An 18,331-nucleotide genomic window follows, 5' to 3' on the forward strand; every position below is an offset into this window, starting at 1 on the left:
ATCTGCAGCAGCGCGCCTGGTCTGGGCCCGAGGCAACTCCCTCCTGGCCGCCAGCCAACCCAAGTACACCAGAGCAATTTATACCTTTCCAAAATGCAAATAATTCAAATTACAGACATAACACAAAGCTGAAGCAGACACATTTCAGGCATTCCCGTTAAAGTTTGCTCTCTGGAATTACCGTACCCAAATGGGCAGTTGTTATACAGGGAGGGGGGGCAATGGAGTCAGGAGAGGAAGGAGAGGAGGAGGCACGAAGGAAAACAGAGAAAACATCTTTTCCAAAGGTCTTATTTCAGTCCCTTTCATTTCACTATTTACTTTTACAAAGTAATAAGAAGTGTCTTCTCCAAACCAAATGCCTGGCTTTGTTTTGGCATTTTTAAGATTTATAGTGCAATATTTTGAAGAGAAAGACAGTTCTTTATACAGCTAAAAAGTTGGGTCAAGGTATTATACTGGTGTCTTACATTTTGTGAGAGGCTTTTTTACCAAATGGAAATAAACCCAAAACATCCATGCATTCAATGGCAGGGCAGAAGCCCTGCAGAGTCCCTGGTAGAGTGCCCTGCTCCCTCACTGCCAGCAGCAACAGCCATTAACCCAACAGAGCTGAGGCTTCAAGGGGGAACCACGCATGGGCTGGATGAATGATCCTCAAATCCCTCCTCCTCCAAAGAGACAGCGGCAGTGCTGGGGGAAGGAGAAGCTGCTCTCACCTGTTCTGCACAGGCTGGAGGCTGTGCTGACAGGTGGCCAGCAGCACTACTGCCAACTAAGACACCAGGTTGGTCAGGAAGCCTGACATTTACAGACCCATCCCTGTTATTTATAGCCATCCCTGCTTCACCACCATCCGATTCTGCCTTGTTTTCTTTGTCACTGTGAAACTCAAAGCACCTGGGATTGCTAATGACGAAAATGCTGTGAACCCACATGTTATGGGGGTGGATTTTCAGCTCTGCAAGGCATAAACACCCTGTTTTAACATGGAGTAGCTGAACGGTGAATGGGCCTTTGTAGCTTGTAGCCTGCTCTTATCGGCCACTCACTCCAGCATTGAAGGAAACTGCGCACAAGTCCAGAAGTAAAAATACTCTAATTCATCAGGGAATTCCCTGCAGTATGAGTCACCAAGTGGCTTCCCCACCACACCCAGCTACAAGATTTCCACATAAAAAGGCACTGTAAAAGGTCTGTTTTAACACAGAAGCAGGGCTGAAAAGTAGTTGTGTAAATCTAGCAGATTCAGTTATTCACCCACAGAGCCTTGCAGACCACGGCATCCAAATTTTCCTCATGGAAGAGCAGCACAAAGAGCTGTGAAGACTTTCCAAAGACATTTTTGTAGCATCTTCCCCACATCGCTGCCCATCCAGAGAGATCCCCTGGGGTTTCTAGGGCTGGATTTACCTTTGTGTCTCAGGGAACTGCAACCATAGTGTCAGAGGTTTGCAAGCTCAAAATAATCAAACCACCAGCATAACTTTCCAAAATGATGGATTGCAGAAAGGGGGAAGAATATACAAATGCAAAAAACCCTAAGCTTGGAAACTCAGGAGGGTATAACATCTGGCAACCACTTAAATCTTGCCTCTATGAAATGGGCATAATGGGAGCGTTCAGATATATTTAAGTGATTCCACTCTACTACAGGAGATTAAAACAGTCTATAGTCTTTAGTGGACCTGTGTTCACTTGAGATATGAGAAGAATAGACATCATCTAGGATTTCACTGCCTATACACGGGGTACATTTTATATTCTTCCAGTCTGTGCTTCAACACAGTTTGACTGCACTGGCTGCACTGTAAATCTGTATTTAAATTCATATATTCCAAGTAAAATGGTGAAACAAGCCCTACCCTCCCAAAGGAACCCACTACTTGATTAATGTGTTGTGAGATTACCCTGAACAATAATTCCTATGTTACAGCCCAGATTACTTTAACATGTCCACAACAGGCAGGGCACAGATGAAATGCAGAGTCACTTTGAAGTGCTGTGCAAAGGCTGTCTGCCCTCTTATTTGGCTCTAACAATGCATATTTAAATCCCTGAGGAACTAAGAACTTGAAAGCTTTCAACTTGCACTGCTACCCTTCTCCCCTGGTGAGTGCCCTCATGACACTGAGAGGACTGATCTGTGAAGACGTTCAGAAGGAATGGATGGGTTTCTGTGCAAAGAAGAGGATGAAGACTATGGCAAAGTCTCATCATTCAGACTTAAGAGTTATCCAGTTTTCTGCAGAGATGCCATCAGCTTCCAGGGGAAGAGCAAGTTGGACTGGCAATGAAAGAGGCAAGGAGGAAGCTCTGTTGCTTGGAGGACAGCACTCCCCAGGGCAGTCCTGGGCATGACCCACTGGCACTGTCTCACCAGCTGGCACTTGTGGGTTGGCATCGCATACTGCTGCCAGATTTTGCAGGGGCAGCAGCCTGCTGAATCTGAGGATACCACAAGCAGCCAGGGCAGTTTTCTCAGCTGGTCCTACAGCTGTCTTGCTGCAAACAATGTTTCCCCAGCTGGACACCAGCAAGGGAAGGGGATCCCACCAAGTGGGTGGGATTCTACACCTATCCTGATACACTGGTGTGCATCTTAAAGACATTTACAAGGGTCAGGCACTAAGGAGGAACCAACACCAGCCAAGCATTCCGACATGGGATGTACAGGGAAGATGGGGCAGGAGAGCAATGAAACATTCAGAAATACAGTGTGTGCTAGTAGAAAGCAAGTATCTGAATTGTAAGTGGCCAGGACCTTTCTTTTGATCTCCTCAGTGGCACTTTGCTCTCCTGAGATCTCAGCTTCTTAGGGACCAGCAAGCAGTGAGATGCCTCCTAGTCCCAGAGCCACCTTCAGAGCAGCTCTACCTCCTGGGGCAGCTCCAGCTGGTGCCATGGCCTGCCTACTGCCCAGCACGTTGTCCCTGATTGCCTCTCCAGCCACCCTCATCTCTATTCTTTGCTCTTACACCACTTTTGCTATGAAATCACACATCTGGTCTGATTTTCATTTACTTTATTTCCCTCTTCCATGCCAGGAAGCCCCCCAGATGTCCAGATGTTCTTCTGCTCTCCTCACAGCCTACTGTGCTGCTACAGAGACTTCCCCACATCTTTTCTCCCCATCCCTGGCATGCCTTCTGGTATGCCTCTGTCCATGTGCGGCAGGGCTCAGGCATTACTGACCTATTTTTGTTTCCACATCAAAGGTGCTGTATTTGTTGGTGTCTTCTCATAAGCATTTTTGCAGCATATATATTTTGTCTGCTCCTTCAGCTATACATTTTTGCAGTATTGAGCTGAGTGCTATGTAGACTTAGGTCTGTTTGCCATCAATATGATACTCTCGAGTTACTTTTTCTCCCTTCTTTACCTTGAATTAACCATACGAATGTCATGCAGTGAGCAGGTGTAAAAATCCAGCACAAAATGGATCTTACTGTACTTTGGAGTGAGTGCCAGGCACGTGCTTCCCCTCTGGTTGCTCATCTGGGCAAGCCAAAAGCTGAGGGACTCACTCTGCCTGAATGGTGAGGCCTTTTTAGCTGCCTTTTACCACAGTCTGTCTAACAGACGCAATTATTCTGAGTTCCAGTGTTTGCAAATGAACTGTAATTTTAGTCCAGGTAATTAAAAGGAGGCAAAGTGCTGACAACTGACAGATCGAGGTTCGTTTTGAGCCAAAACCATTGGAAGGACCTGCCAGATACTATTTTCAGCAGAATGGAAGCTGGTTGTGCAATTTGTGCTCTCTGGCACCTCCCCCTATTCAAATTATCATTGGTCTGAGGGTTTTATTTAATAACTTTAAGTAATTCCAGGTCTAAGACACACAACTTCCAAGTAAAACTGCAGCGTGACATCCCTGAAAAATCTCTCTGGAGCAGGCAGGTCAAGCAAAGCACACCCAGCACAGCCACCCACCAGCAGTCATGACAGCACTTCACTCTGGTTTTGATTACATTCACGTCATCGCCTTGTCTTCACAATTTTACTTTCCTCTGGGAAACTCTAGTAGGCTGAACCTGTGACTCTGCAGCTGAAACTGAGTAAAATATTCCTGGTCCATCTTCTTCTGTCTAATCTGTCTCATATTTTCTCAGACTATTGGAGTAACAAGCCTCACAGCCAGTTTAAATCAAGTTCCAAATTTTTCTTCCATGAACAATTATTTTCCTCTACTTCTGTGCTGGATGCCAACACCTCCACCTGTACTATAGCTACTTCTAGTTATTTCTCATCTTAAAATGTAAATTTGATCCAAATGCTTTTAAATCTTCCTTCTTCATTATTTTTTGAGATACAAACACTTCAACTGTAAGACCGCAACTTCTCAACTTCCAGAAACTTCTCATTATGGCAACTCCTTGTGACTTTTTGGCAGGTATTTTTGAAGAGCATTTTTTTTTTCATCTCATTGTGCCCCTCATGTCCCTTTTCTTGTTTCTCTTGTCCAAGAAGGTCAGGCTCAATCTTAGAGGTCCCTCCTGCTATCGTTTGGTTTTCTGCCTTGACATCAGCATCCCAGCAACAAGGCCCACTTTGGAAACAATCTATCTCTCTATTCCTGTCTTAAATGTCATTGTATTTTCTTCCACATTGAAGGTGTAATCTTGCTTCCTTAGCAGACCTAAAAGGAGCATGCTCCTCTTCCCTCAGCCCTCTCCACATTTCCTGTGCTACCCACCTGAGACACGAACCAATTCTTAATGATGTCAGGAAAGCAACAAGAGACAAGTTGTCATTTTCCAAAAGAGGTTGGCATTCCCTCCAAAAACAAACAACTTTGAAGGCATCCCCTTGTATTGGTTTACGTAGCAAGGTCTGGCTAGTGGCTGTGCTGCAGGGGTGGAGAAGATTCCAGAAGCTGCCCCCATGTCTAACAGAACCAGCTCCTGATGGCTCCAAGACGGACCCTGAGCTGGCCAAACCTGAGTCCATCAGTAAAGCTGGTGGAACCTCCCTGCCAACATACTTAAGAAGGGAAAAAACCTGCAGTAGCTGTGAGACAGGTGTGAGAATAAGTGAGAGGAACACCCCTGCAGACCCCCCAACAGTGAAGGAGGGGGAGGAGGTGCTCCAGCAGCCAGAACAGAGATTCCCCTGCAGCCTGTGGGGAAGACCACGGTGAGGCAGCTGTGCCCCCACAGCCCATGGAGACAACCACGTGGGAGCAGAGATCCACATGCAGCCAGTCAGAGCCCATGCTCCTGGCAGGAGCTGCAGCCCGTGAAAGGGAGCCCAGGCAGAAGCAGGTTTTCTCACAGGAACGATGGCTGCAGGGCATCCACACTGAAGCAGGCTCTTCCTGAAGGACAGAACCTCGTGGAGAAGACTCATGCTGAAGCAGTACACGAAGGACTGTCTGCCATGGGAGGACCCCATACTGGAGCAAGGGAACAGAACGGGAAGGAACCAATGGTAAAGAGGAGCTGTTATGGACTGACCAAAGCCTCCATTCCCTGATCCTCTGTGCCACTCAGGGAGAGGAAACAGAAATCAGGAATGAAGGAGTGAAATTGAGCTTGGGAAGTGAGGCACGGGTAAAGGTGGTTTTCAGTTTTACCTTTGTTTTTCACTATCCTACCCCATTTTTAATTGACAATAACTTGCTTCCCCCAAGTGGAGCCCATTTTGCCTGTGACAGTAACTGATCTCCCTGTCTTTACTTTGACCCATGAGATTTTTCATCTTATTTTCTCCCCCCAGTCCTGTTAGACCCTGAGAGACCCACTTGGTGGGCACCTGGCAGTCAGCCAAGGTCAATCTACCATACTTCTTTCCTCCACTGTCTTCAGGAACTGATCACTTTGTTAGACTCGCAGATTTCTTGTAAGGGCTGTGAATTCCTGTGTGTTTGGAAAGACGGTCCTACTGGAACAGTAACAGTAAAAATTATTTGAAATCTTGTGCTAGTTGTAAAAGTTCAGACACAAAGCTTTGATTGCACAGATACAGCTGCTTGAAGCCACTTAGTCTGGAAGATATGAAAGAATGAACTTGAAACATTCAGCCACATTTTCTATAATAATAAAAAATTTACAGGATTACTCTGACAAGTGACTTTTGAGACCATGTGGTGATTCCTTATTTCTTTGTTGTCCACAGTAAGTATCTGTGATTGATTGATCTCATTCTTCACAGTGAGAGCAACACCCTGAATGAGACTTGCTGCTGCTGACACCATCTCATGTGTATGGCTGCTGTCCCACTCTGTCTTCACCATTCCCTAGACTAAACAGCCAGGAAAAACTGAAACGTGCTGACATTTCCTACAAGCTGCATCACTACTCCTCCATGCGCGTGAAAGGGTTCCACCATCAAATGACTCCAGCATCTGATGACACAATTTGCCTAAGGATATCTATTTCTGGGCCGTGGCCAGAAACCCCTTCAGCTATCAATATATCTCTAGGATCTAGGTTCAAGTGACCTTCACATGAACTCCATGCTCCCAACTTGTATGCCTTTGAAGTTTCCAGTTTATCTAGTTTCCTGAATTTCTAACCTCACTGCGCATGAGTCAGCATGCAATTGCACACTGCCAACTGGAACGTGTGTCCTGAACTTGGATAAACAGACAGATAAAGACAAAATTAAGTAGTATCTGCCTATCTGACTAGAGGGGGAAGGAGAGTTTTGCCACTTGCTTATTTATTACGTGAGCTACAGTATGATTACTGGTGTGAAACTTGACCCCTTTTTGGCCAGTTGCCCCCCAAACTGCTACTGGCAATGGAAAGAGCAATGGAAAGATCTCTGAGAATGTGAGATCTTTTACCACGTGAAGCTCTGCCAAGACTCAGGTCACCCATCTCACCATCCCATCACATCACGTCAAAACAGACTCCAAATCCTGAGCTCCACAGTGTATCTGAGTCAAACCAAAAAGCCCACATGCTTCCTCAACACATCCGTTCCATTCACATGCCACTCAAATGTCTTGTCAACATAATCACTTTCCAGAACTTTTTCTAAGTTTTGCTGAAGCTAAAGGAGTGTGTTTGAGTTACCTGCCACATCACAAGGTAAATCCTGCTCACACATGTGGGAAACAGAACTGAATTTATAAAACTGACAATTGTACCTTAAGGCAGCAACTGATTGATTCTAGTTTTTGCCAGAGACAGAGAAATTTGAGAGGAACAAAAAACTTGTGAAGTGCTAGAGTGGACAGTTACATTAATCCAGCTTCCTTCTTTTCTGTATCACATTTTTCTTGTGCAGAAATTCAGCTGACTGAGCTTGACCACACATCTAACAGAAGGCAAACTGTTCAAAGTTTTCCCATGTGAAATACTCACAGAAAGTTATGATTTCCTTTGGCATAAATATATTTTTAAAAAAATTGTATTAGTGATTTCACCCAGTTATCTTTCATTTGCTCTAGTTATAAGTACTGCACGTCAACACCTTCATGTTCTAAGAGCAAAATCTGCTCAGCAGGGAGGAGGAACAGTTTTGACAGAAAAATCCATTTAATAAAATAAAAACAACAGCAGAATGAAGAATTTGAAGCAATAACTAAATCTGAAAAGTTTCCTAATTGTTTGAGATTATTCAAAAAGAAAAATTCCTGGAGGAAATGTTGCTTACCCATGGTTTATTTTACCATCTTTCAGGAACTTTGAGTGTCAAAGACTTTGGGTATAATAGCTGAGGATATTATGCAATTAGGTTACAGAACTGTGTAGGTGCCAGGATTATTGCTGAAGTCTGAGTAATTAACAAGTTGTTCAAAACCACTGAAGTCTCTAAGTCTGGAGTTACTTAGAGATAATGTGAACACTACAAACGTCCATCAAAGAGAGTGATGCATCTTCAGGGAGGGGCATTTGTTACAGGAAAGATCAGACACAGCCTTTGACCAGGACAAAATGGACCTCAACATTAACATCCCAGAGTCAAAGAATCAAAGTCAGTGTTATTTGAGAAACTAATCCCATAGTGAAGTTGGATGTTACATTTCTGCCTTTTCACTCTTTAAAACTCTTGCCCTGAGTTCTCGTCACTAAGCACAAAAGAAAAGAAATGGGTTTGGAGCTCTGACTTAACTAGTGGCAACTCAACCCTATGATAATTAATAATAATAATACATCCAATGACCATTTCTGCCCATAGGTCACAAATTGATTATAAAGACTTCGTCAGTTTAACCTGATCTTTTAGGTATGTCTAGACTTGGCCAAATCTGTGAAGTCTGGAAATACTTGAGCTAGTTCCAGTGTTAAAAGCTACAGGAGCAAGGAGAGATTTTTGAGCAAGGAGGGATTTTCAGGGTAGATTAACTATTTCAGATCTCAATACGAGACTTTTTCTAATCCCCAAAACACTCTTTTTATCCCAAAATATCCTACAGCATGCCAGGAACTATAATCCATAATTTACCACAATGTACCCATAATTTTCCTGTGCATTATCCCTTGGGATACTGGGTTTGTGTCTCATCACTGAGCTTTCTTTCATCAGTTACAAGGTATCTTTTGTGGACAGAGGGATGAAAACCAGGAGTTTTTCAGTGCAGTGAACAGTTTTATAGATCACTGATCATAATCTGATAAACTAAGAGCCAGCATCTGGTTGTTTTGGTTAGTTAGGGTTTTGTGCTGCTTTGTGTTTAATAACTCATTACCTTAAAAAATAAGCTTTGAAAAGAGTGTTTGCAGAAAGTTATCAAAAAAAGGTTGCTGATAGATACGCAATCCCTAAAACACACTCTTCAAGCATCTCTGCTTTTTCTGAACTTCCCTCAAGACTTTTGTTGCTTGGTACATTTATAATCTACAAATAAAATTAAAAGTTTTAAAATTTTAAGTAACTAAATCAGTCTTTTGTTATAATTCCAGCTCATGATCCATGCAGATGCACATGTCAACAGGAAACATTTTCACTCCTAGCCAAACACTTCCTGCCATAGCTAACAAACACCAATTTAATTTCACCTACTTTTGTAACTAAAATGCACACCTTACTGCACAGCAACCCTCAGCCTACAGACATCAAGGGACCTGGCCAGTAAGGAGTTGCAGACTTTTCAATATTTCACAAAGTACTGATTCTTCTGGTGACAAACAGACTCTCAACAACTATGACATGCACAAGACACTTTTGAACCTCAGGAAGAGAAACATATGCCTACAAAGAGAGACAGAAAGTGAAAGGAGATAAAAAAAAAATTATTAGTGTAATTTTTAAGCATCAAAGTCATTGTGGGACTCCCCAGTCTAAGGAAATTCTGAATTTAAAAGAATTCAGAATTTGAATTGAATTGCACCTCTCAAAGTACATTTAACATTCACATTTTCACTACTACTAGGTTTCTTTGACATTTTATACCATTACTCATCACTAGAAAATATGGTCTGATGTGCAAGCAACAGAATATTGCCTAAAATCTGGCAAAATAAAGCCTCACATCAACATGTAAGAACTTTTTTATGGTACTGTGGAATCTTGAGCAAATTTTAGTCCACTTCTGAACACATTATTTATTCAAAGGGGCTCCATTTGCCTGACTTCACCATGAGGGGTTCTCCTTCCAGAGAAGGTCCTCATGGTGCTTTCTCCCCTGGTCCTTTCAGTGTGCCATGCCTTCACCCCCTGGATACCTCATTTTCCCTGTGTGAGACACAGTCATAGGGCTGCAAAGTTGTTTTGCTCTGTTTCATACACTTGGCTGAACAGCAGCTTGCAAGGGGTTAAGCTAAAAGCAGGAAGCCACTGCCGCCCCGGCTGAAAGATTGATTTGATCATTCTTCAGGGATTCCCTCTTGTATGAGTCACTGCTCAGACTGACTCCCCCACCAAAGGAGGCCAGGATAATGCCATTCCTCCAGAGACTACAACAGCTGAGGGCTAGCCCTGAAGACTGAAAGCTTGGGACTCATGCTTGGAAAAACATTCAGCAGACCACAATTCACTCAGCAGACTTAGGGAAAGCTGGGGAAAAAAAAGGCAGACAAAAAGTCTTCTCAAACTCCTTTCGTTATCCAGTTAAGTATGCAGACTAGGAGGAATTAGACAAGCTCCAGGAGACTACCTCCCAGCTTGGGGACTCTGCCTGAGTAAGGACTGAAGACATAAGTTGACATAGTACAATATTTAAATTTTATACAAAAGATACATTCTCTTTATGAGCACAATCATCTATTACTTTGATCTATTACTCTGTAATAGCTGTGTTTGGCTGCTACCTACTAGGAACGTGATTAACATTCCAAATTCAAAAACAAAAGTGGTAACAGCAGCAAAACTAATGAATGTCTCCAGCTAATCACAGAGGTTCATAACCAGTGCTCTAAGAGAAAGAGAAACTATGCTGGTGTTCCTTCTCTTGACCTACTTTCACTGATGTTCAAGAGCTGAAAGGGAAAGAAACACCCCATGCTGATTTACAAAAGTGAAGGCTGCTAATCCTTGTTCATTTGACATTAAGTACAGTGACTGTTCAAAAATCCAGCCAGAGCAGTCTGCCACTAAGGTAATGATACATTGCTCTTGTTTGCTTCTGATACATTGAGTTGTGTGAGGCGGTACAGCACACAAACCATGGAAGCCTTAAAAATTGCTCAGCCCAGATTAGCCAGCAGCTTTGCTTTTTGTGTGTCATTTCTACTGACACAATTATTGCAGCTCCTGGAGATACTACACTCTGACTCCAAGGGCTCAGCCCCTGCAGGCTGTACTGCCCTGCAACTGCAATAAATGCACAGTGAGACTACTAAAAAAAGTCAGAACCCTAAATTCTGTAATTGAAAGCTATACAGTGAATATCCTGCTCTAAGTGTACCTAATGTAGTATAGGAATATAGGAGTAGGGAGACAGTGTTCAGATTCACGCTGTGGTAACACACAGCAAAGAGCAACATAATCACAATCCTTCGGAAAGCTATACTTAAAATTTTCCAACTCAACAAAGGAAGAGGAAAGGAAATAAGTATTAAGGAAGGCACCCTTTAATGTGGTTTCCTTCTTGTAATGAGACAGATCGAGGACTTCTGACATGTCACACTAATCCTGTTCTGTGCAGCAAAGGAAGTTTAAAGTAAAGTAGACATTAACTTTCTTCTCCTGTGGGTGGAACGCAGAGAACAGAATTCAGGTTTTTTTCACTTGCTATACCACGTTTTCCCTATTTTTTAAAACTTTCTTATTAAACAAAAAGGATGTTTCTGCTGATGTCACAGCCACATCCCCACTGTGTGTGCTGCAGTGCTTGGGGTCCATAGAAATGCGCCAACTGGCTCTCCCCAAAAACCCAAGGCATTACCTCTGCCCAGGCACTTCTGACAACTTAAACTTCATGAACCCAGGGTTCTGTTGGGGAATTTCAGGGGAGTCTTCTGCTTTTGTCCTGAGCTTGCTAAGCCCAAAGACTTGGGTGTCTTTGCCTCCAGAGCCTCCCCTGCTCTCCCTGCTGTCCTGCCCCATGGCCCAAGTTCCTGTGGTGCCGGCAGGGGCTGTGGGCAGGGGAGCAGTGAGGGAACCTCGTGGGCATAAAGGGTTAAACAGGCACAGTGTCAAAGCTGGTGCAGTGGCCTGAGGAGTGCCCAAGATTGTTTTAAGTTGGGGTGGGGGTGGGGGGCTCAGCCGGCAGCTGAGGAATTCATGGCTTGTGCCAGCGCCAGGGAAACCCTTTCCAAAACAAGACTCAGAACTATCCTTAGCAGTCTCGTTTCAGGGCTGACTTGGACTCCCAGCTCCACTGCCACCGCTTATTCCTGCGGGGGGCATTCACACCCATTAGGCACTGTCACCCTGTGATCCACCGCTCCTGCAGGCACAGCCTGCCCCAGCCCCAGCTCCCACTCCATGCCATTTTCCCTGTTTCAGCCTGGCCTGCGACTCTTCTCCAGGGGAACCAGTCTCACCACCACAGCACTGCAGGAGCAGTGCTGGGCAAGGGGAAGTTGTGTTCAGTCCTTCCCTCAGTCCTCAAAGTAAACCTGTCCTTCAAATGACTGTGTGTGCTCCAAGTCCTCCTAGGCCAGCACCTTGTAAATGCCACAGGAGACACAGGTGCACACACACCTGCAGCAGCACAAATTACAGAAATGTTTAAGAAGATGCACTGCACTGCAGGCTTTAGGGGGATATGGTGCCAGTGATTTCCAACCCCTTTCGCAGGTCCTGCCTGCTACACTCATGATTTGCTACAATAAACAAATGCCAAAGGTTGACTTTCAATGTCTCTATTGTCTACCTGTAACTACAGTTGTCACAGTGTGAAACCTCAGCATTAGGAACGGCTCAGATCCTTTCCACAGCTTTGCCCAGTGACATGGAAAACATACTACATGCAGAAGAAAATGTCATTACCATATTTGTGCTTTCATCATTTGACACAAACACGGTGTGGGGGAAGGCAGATTGGAGTCTAGATCGAAAAGACATACCTGGTGCTTTCTCCACAAAGATGACTTTGGAGTCTTGCAGAAAGTTATGACCAGTCAGTACCATTTTTTTCCCTCCAGTAACAGGAAAACTGTCGGTACTTTGCTTCTCAACCAGAGGCAGTTCTTGGGCAGATCTCTGAGCTGGAGAGTTACAAAGAAGATTTAAAAAAAAAAGGCAACCACGGACACACAAGAAAGTAAATACTGCATTAGTAAGTAACTTAATGCTTACGTTCATAAGATAAGCTGAGTTTGATACAGAAACAAAGAAAGGTCACAAGGTTTACAGGAAACATGGTTCATTTTCAAGTGCTTTGATTGTAAACAATAGTGTTAAAGAGCAGTACAGATTGAAAAGACTCACAAAGAACAAGTGTTTTAAAACTCAGCTTGATATGTAGTATATCAGAAAGTGTATTTTAATGGAAATTCATTTATTTTAAATAATTTTGTCTCACTTTATATGCTGTGTGTTTACAAGGCATACATGACAAGGTAATCATGCATGTCCAAAATTTGTTTCAGTCAACAGATACCCTACTGTCAATTCTGCGAACTGTCTTGTAGCAGCAGCAGCAGATATGGCCCTTGTGATCCAGCAGCAGCTCACACTTTAGAAAGAGTACTTCCAAATGAACCTGAGGGCCCAAGCACACAGGATCATGTAAACTGAATCTGGTATTCTTGTGGCAAAAATTTTACCCCCCCTCAACTGTGGGACGTGAAGAGAGTGCTGCTTCAAGGGACAATGGGGCATTTTATCCAGATTATATGGTTCCTTCTGGTGTCACATGCACTAAGAAATGCATGAAGTTTTTGGCACCAACTTATTCCACAATCTGTGCTAGAAATACCACTAGCACTTATTTTTTCTCCTGTTTTCCACTTCTTTCAGCAGGCATGTGCCATGCTTTTGCTCATTATGCAACACTCAAAGCGGCAGCAGTACCCTGACACAAATCCAACCAGCTTCACATTTAGTGGTTCCTTGAGCTTGGCACTTTTGCACAGACCAGTTCAGGATAGATTCAAACTGTGCCTTATCCTGCTGTGTAGCAACTGAAAAGCTCTCATAAACAACTGCAGGATGAAACCATGACTCCTTACATGTTTTGCTTTGCCCTCCAGCATGAATGGAGCTAGGAATGGTCAGGCCTTCCTTCCCATTCCCTCTGCCAGAGCTCACCCCTCACATACCTGCCAGATATCAAGTTTCCCCCCTTACTCTGTCAGCATCAAAAAGATCCACTTTGTGAATGGAATTCAACAAAACCTTAAAAAATTGTTTCAGTCCATCCAGCCAATCAAAATAGCATTGGGAGTTAGACTGAAATTCAGCTTCCACCACTTATGCTGGACTGTTAAAGCTACACAAAGCAGATACATTTTGTTTTGTGTGGGGGAGGCTGATGAGGCTTAGAGAGCAAAAATGATATAGGTATCTTTGAAGAGTGTCCCAGTGTATCTGATAAAATACAGGCTGTTCATTTAAAGAGACCCCAGTGCAGAAACCTGGCTTCTGGAGGTTTTCTGAAGCTGCAGGCCAGTGCGTCAGTTCTAGGATATTGCTAGCTCCTTATCAAAGGGGCTGGGGTTTTGTTTGCTGTTTTTTTGCTTTATGATGGAGAAACAGAGTGAACAGAACATGAGAGATGTTTTCCAAAACTTCTACAGCAGTTACCTTTATGATAAGGAGTCACCAAAACCAAAGGCCCTGTCCCTCCCAGGTCTACTATTAGTTTAACTGTTCTTTACTTGTGTGTGTTTTTCTACAGCACTCAATGCACAAAACTACACATTTTTTCCTAAGACACAGATATTCTGTTCTCAATGTAAATCATGTACTTTTGGAAAGCAGATTAAAGTTCACTAACTAGACAAGTAAAGCAAAACCAATGTAGAACATGCTGGTGAGGACAGAATGCACATGGGGCAGAAAAGTTAAAAACTGTTCAAAAGGTGTGTGGACATGGCAGTGCTGAGTTAGCAGTGATCTTGGACATCTTCTTCAACCTTATTGATTAAAAGATTTTCTGATAATATCCAGCAAGAGGAGGATGTTTGTTGCTACTTACAGCACTCAATGGGGTTGGAGGCTACTTGCAAGGAGAGGGTCCTGCCATTGGCCTGTGGGATGTGAACCCTGAAGACCAGACGCACACGCGTGTTCTTACGACCGATGTCCGTCTCTCCCTTGCGCAGCTCGATGTCAGAGTTTCGGAGCTTTAATATCCCAGCACAGTCGATGCTATCCAAAAGGAAACACAGGGCAATTAAATTCACTTCAAGAAGACTTCAGGAAGACGCGAGTGTGCGTATCTTATCTCTCTCCTGCATGCTCTTCTTAAAAAACTGCATCAGGCACAGCCCAATGACCAGGCTGAGTGCAGCAGACTTTGTTTAGTACTTGCACTCCCAAGAGGCTGAGCTGGGGCTATTGGTAGCAGCAGGTAGTGACTGCTGCTGTAAGAACACAAATTTAGGATGCTACCTCAGGTCTCAGAGGAAGAAAATCTAAAGGACCCTTCCTCCCCAACACATCCTGTAGTTAAAGATAAGCCAAAGCCCAAAGAAACAGCAAGACTAGGAAAGCCAGTGGGATGTGACAGAAGTGCAGAAACTGTTACTAACCTAGAATGCCAGGCTACTTAAAATTTTACTTGTTATAACTAATTTAGACAAAAATCTGACAAGATTTTCAGTCTAGGGTGAAGTCCTGAAATTCTTATTAATGAGCAAAAAAGCTCTCCCTGAGGTCGGTTCTGCTGTCAGTTTGTTTGTATTTCAATGAATTGGAAATACTCCCAAGCTTAGCGCTGAGCTGAAGCTCTGCATGAAAAAAACTAAACTCAGAGTCCTCTCCTCACATTAGGGAAAAACATGCTTTTCATCAGATACAACTACTACAATTTCTGGCCTCACTGTCTTTTTTAGTTTTTTAACTTTGGTTTTCTCCTGGATGAGTTTATGAGCCAGGATTTTTGTCAAAGAATATTTCAACAGAAGAAGCTCCCAGAGCAAAAGACATATAAACATATGCACTGAAAAACCCACTGCAAAAATACCTCTGCCTTGGCCATGACTACAAAGGCTACATGGCAATTTCTTCTGGGTACTGGTCTCTGGCATGCATTTTATTACATTGAGTATGCATAGTTAACTTTATTTTGCATTCAAAGAGTTTAATTCCCCCTCTAGACCTTTGAAGCTCTTCTTCTGAAGCAAACTGCAAATAAACACTATGACAGCACAGTTTTGATCTGCATTTTTTCTAAAGTATGGATTTCAGAACTTAAAAAATGCCCTTGCTGATATGATCAAAGAAACTAATGAAAGTATTAAAGATTCCCAACAATGCTTATTAGCAGGTGAAGCCGTAAGAATTATATAAGAATTACATATAAATTCTTATAGTCTGCATAAGAATACAGAGTATTTGTATCCATGTCAAAATTCTATGCAAAGATCCGTAAGTTATGGAAGAGATGGTGCATTTCTCCATATTGTCTCTCCTACAGCAACACTTGTAAACTGTGTACAACTCATGTGTATGTACAACTCATACTCAAATGTTCAGAGAAGAAAAAGTATTTAAATTCAAGCTTGTAAAGTCATGGACATTGGAATCTGAAGTCAATAGGAACAGCTAAATGTGCAAAAGTTAAATGGGCAGATGAGCTTTGGTGTTTCCCTGAATCAAGGCCTGAACATGTAAAGTGTGAGGAAAGTCCTTGGCTCCAAATTTCAATTCATTGGTAGTCCTACATGAGGTTTCAGACTACTGACATGTAAGGCCTATATATGCCAAAGTATTGTTTGTGATCCTTGAGTGAGCTGTACCACAGTCTGGCATACATGCCACAAAAATATTCAGCTTGGCTCCCAAACTATGTAACTTACCTTTATTTTAGGGAGAAAGATGAATGAAATGGTAATAAAGTTCCTAGATGGCCAAAAAACGTGATTCAAACTGGATAAATAAAGTGCCAGATAAATATTGTGTGGGTACAAATTGGTGAAATTTCCTTAACCCCAATGCAGCCCCACTAACATACGATGGCAGCAAACAGGGCCAATAATTCTGAAGGCTTGTCGTGACTTTTAACACAATGCACTGAGAGAGAGATCCTCAGGTCTTGAGTGATTACTCTAAGCCCAGCTGGCAATTCAGCTAAACATATTCTGGCTCTTCTATTTACATGAGGCACTCCAGGGCATGTTGTACATGACACTGCAAACCAGCTTCTAATAACCACTATGTGTGGAAGGACTTTAGGTGTCTGACAGCATTTTCCACTTCGTTAAAGCAAGGCAAACTGTATGAAAAACAAGGAGTGAAATTGTGATTTTCCTGTGGTATTTGGTTTGGTGGAGGTCAGGATTTCTTGCCTGCTTTCTATCTTTCTATATATACACACACAAAGGTGCATGCATCTATATATAAATATGAATACATTTATATTTCTACACACACCAAGAGCTGTACTTGCACGCAAGCACACAGAAATTCCTCCCAAGACAAACACCTCAGATAATGGTTAGGATGATTTGAATGAAGAGAGGAGACAACTCAGGGGGTAGGCTGATTTGAGGGAGAGGTACAGAGAGGATAGGATAAAATAGTGTGAAAGGTTTGCTGTATATCACTTACATAGAACGCAATTTTAACCTTTATATAACATCATATAACGATGTGTACAGATGCTTAATGGACCTACAGGGCACTTAATTATCACCCAGATATCCTAAGATAACCATGCCTAGTTTTCTGCATGGCACTAAACTTAGCCCAGTTTAACAACTCAATCTGTAAACTGCATCAACTTTGAATACAGGTTTTTAGAGGTAACTCTTAGTTCTGGAAGATTTGCTTGTAAGCAAGTGCCATGAAAAATGCTGAGTTTTATTATGTGAGAAATGAGTGGTTTCATTCGTCTCAGAAAAACAGCAAGGGTACTTGGAAATGCTCTCTAAGAGTTTCCTTTGACATCCAAAGATAAATTTTAATCAGCTCTGTTCCTTGTGCTAGTGCGTATAGGAGCAACAGGTGTCATATTTAGAAACTAAATGCAGGAGCTGAGGTAGGAGATATTTACAGCTCAGTAACCGAGATACTTATTTTAAATGGCAAATAAGCACATTGGCTGAAACTCTAGAATGAAAGCAAATCAGTTGTCATAAATATTTGTGCAGTTTGTTTTGCTGTTAAGCTGATTAGTGGCAATTTGTCTCAGCAACGTTGTGGAAACCTACTATTACAGAGAGAAATGTAGGGAAAGAAAAAAAAAAGATAGGGAAAGGAAAATTGTGTACAGAAAGAAAGGAACAAACCCCAAAGAAATTAAATTGGTTGACCAAGACGAAACTGCTAGGAGTCAGACATGGTGCCTTGGTCTTACATTGCTCTCATGCTGTTCTCTGGAAGAAGAGGGATTTCCAGGACTTTGGTGTTGGAAAGTATTGTTTCATGGCTGGTGGTGGAAACGGTCTTGCCAGTGATCCGGTGAACCTGGTAGAAGGCATGGGGTCGCAGCAGGCGGTCGTCTGCAGTCCCAATGAATAGCTGCAGCGTGAGCGGCTCGCTTTCTAAGTAACCATGGAGCTGGCAAGAGAACAGAAAATGCCCACTGAGCGCCATGCACATAAACTGCTAGGAATCAATTAAAGTTTTATAAGCAGGAGAGCCTAATTCAAGGAGAGAACCTGTGACAGGTGCTATGCGTTAAGTTCCCCCCTTCCATTTTTCCTGTAATGTAATATTGGTACAATAAAAAGGTGCACTCACAAAATGTCTCATTATCCTAAAGGACCTGAGGCACTTTAGATGGGCTGAGCTTTTGAGTACTCCTGCTACATCCACAGAAAACTTTGCATAAATTCTGCTGCAGTGTTCAGCAGAAAAACACAATGAACTTGATGTTCCTTCA

General features: G+C 42.9%; 1 protein-coding gene across 5 annotated transcripts in view; it reads right to left on the minus strand.

Moving 5' to 3' along the window:
• Nucleotides 1–18,331, minus strand: part of NFATC1 (nuclear factor of activated T cells 1) — a 110,063-nt gene that overhangs the window by 48,520 nt on the left and 43,212 nt on the right. For all 5 annotated transcript variants that reach the window (XM_071450686.1, XM_071450673.1, XM_071450661.1 and 2 more), the window contains exons 4-6: nt 17,804–18,006; nt 14,480–14,652; nt 12,405–12,545 (exon numbers count right to left, since the gene is read on the minus strand). In XM_071450686.1, the coding sequence (XP_071306787.1) occupies nt 12,405–12,545; nt 14,480–14,652; nt 17,804–18,006 (517 nt within the window). The remainder of the gene's footprint in view (nt 1–12,404; nt 12,546–14,479; nt 14,653–17,803; nt 18,007–18,331) is intronic.

Source organism: Agelaius tricolor, unplaced genomic scaffold (assembly GCF_023055355.1).
Source record: "Agelaius tricolor isolate 1412-34295 unplaced genomic scaffold, bAgeTri1.0.p SCAF_2, whole genome shotgun sequence".
Taxonomy (NCBI): domain Eukaryota; kingdom Metazoa; phylum Chordata; class Aves; order Passeriformes; family Icteridae; genus Agelaius; species Agelaius tricolor.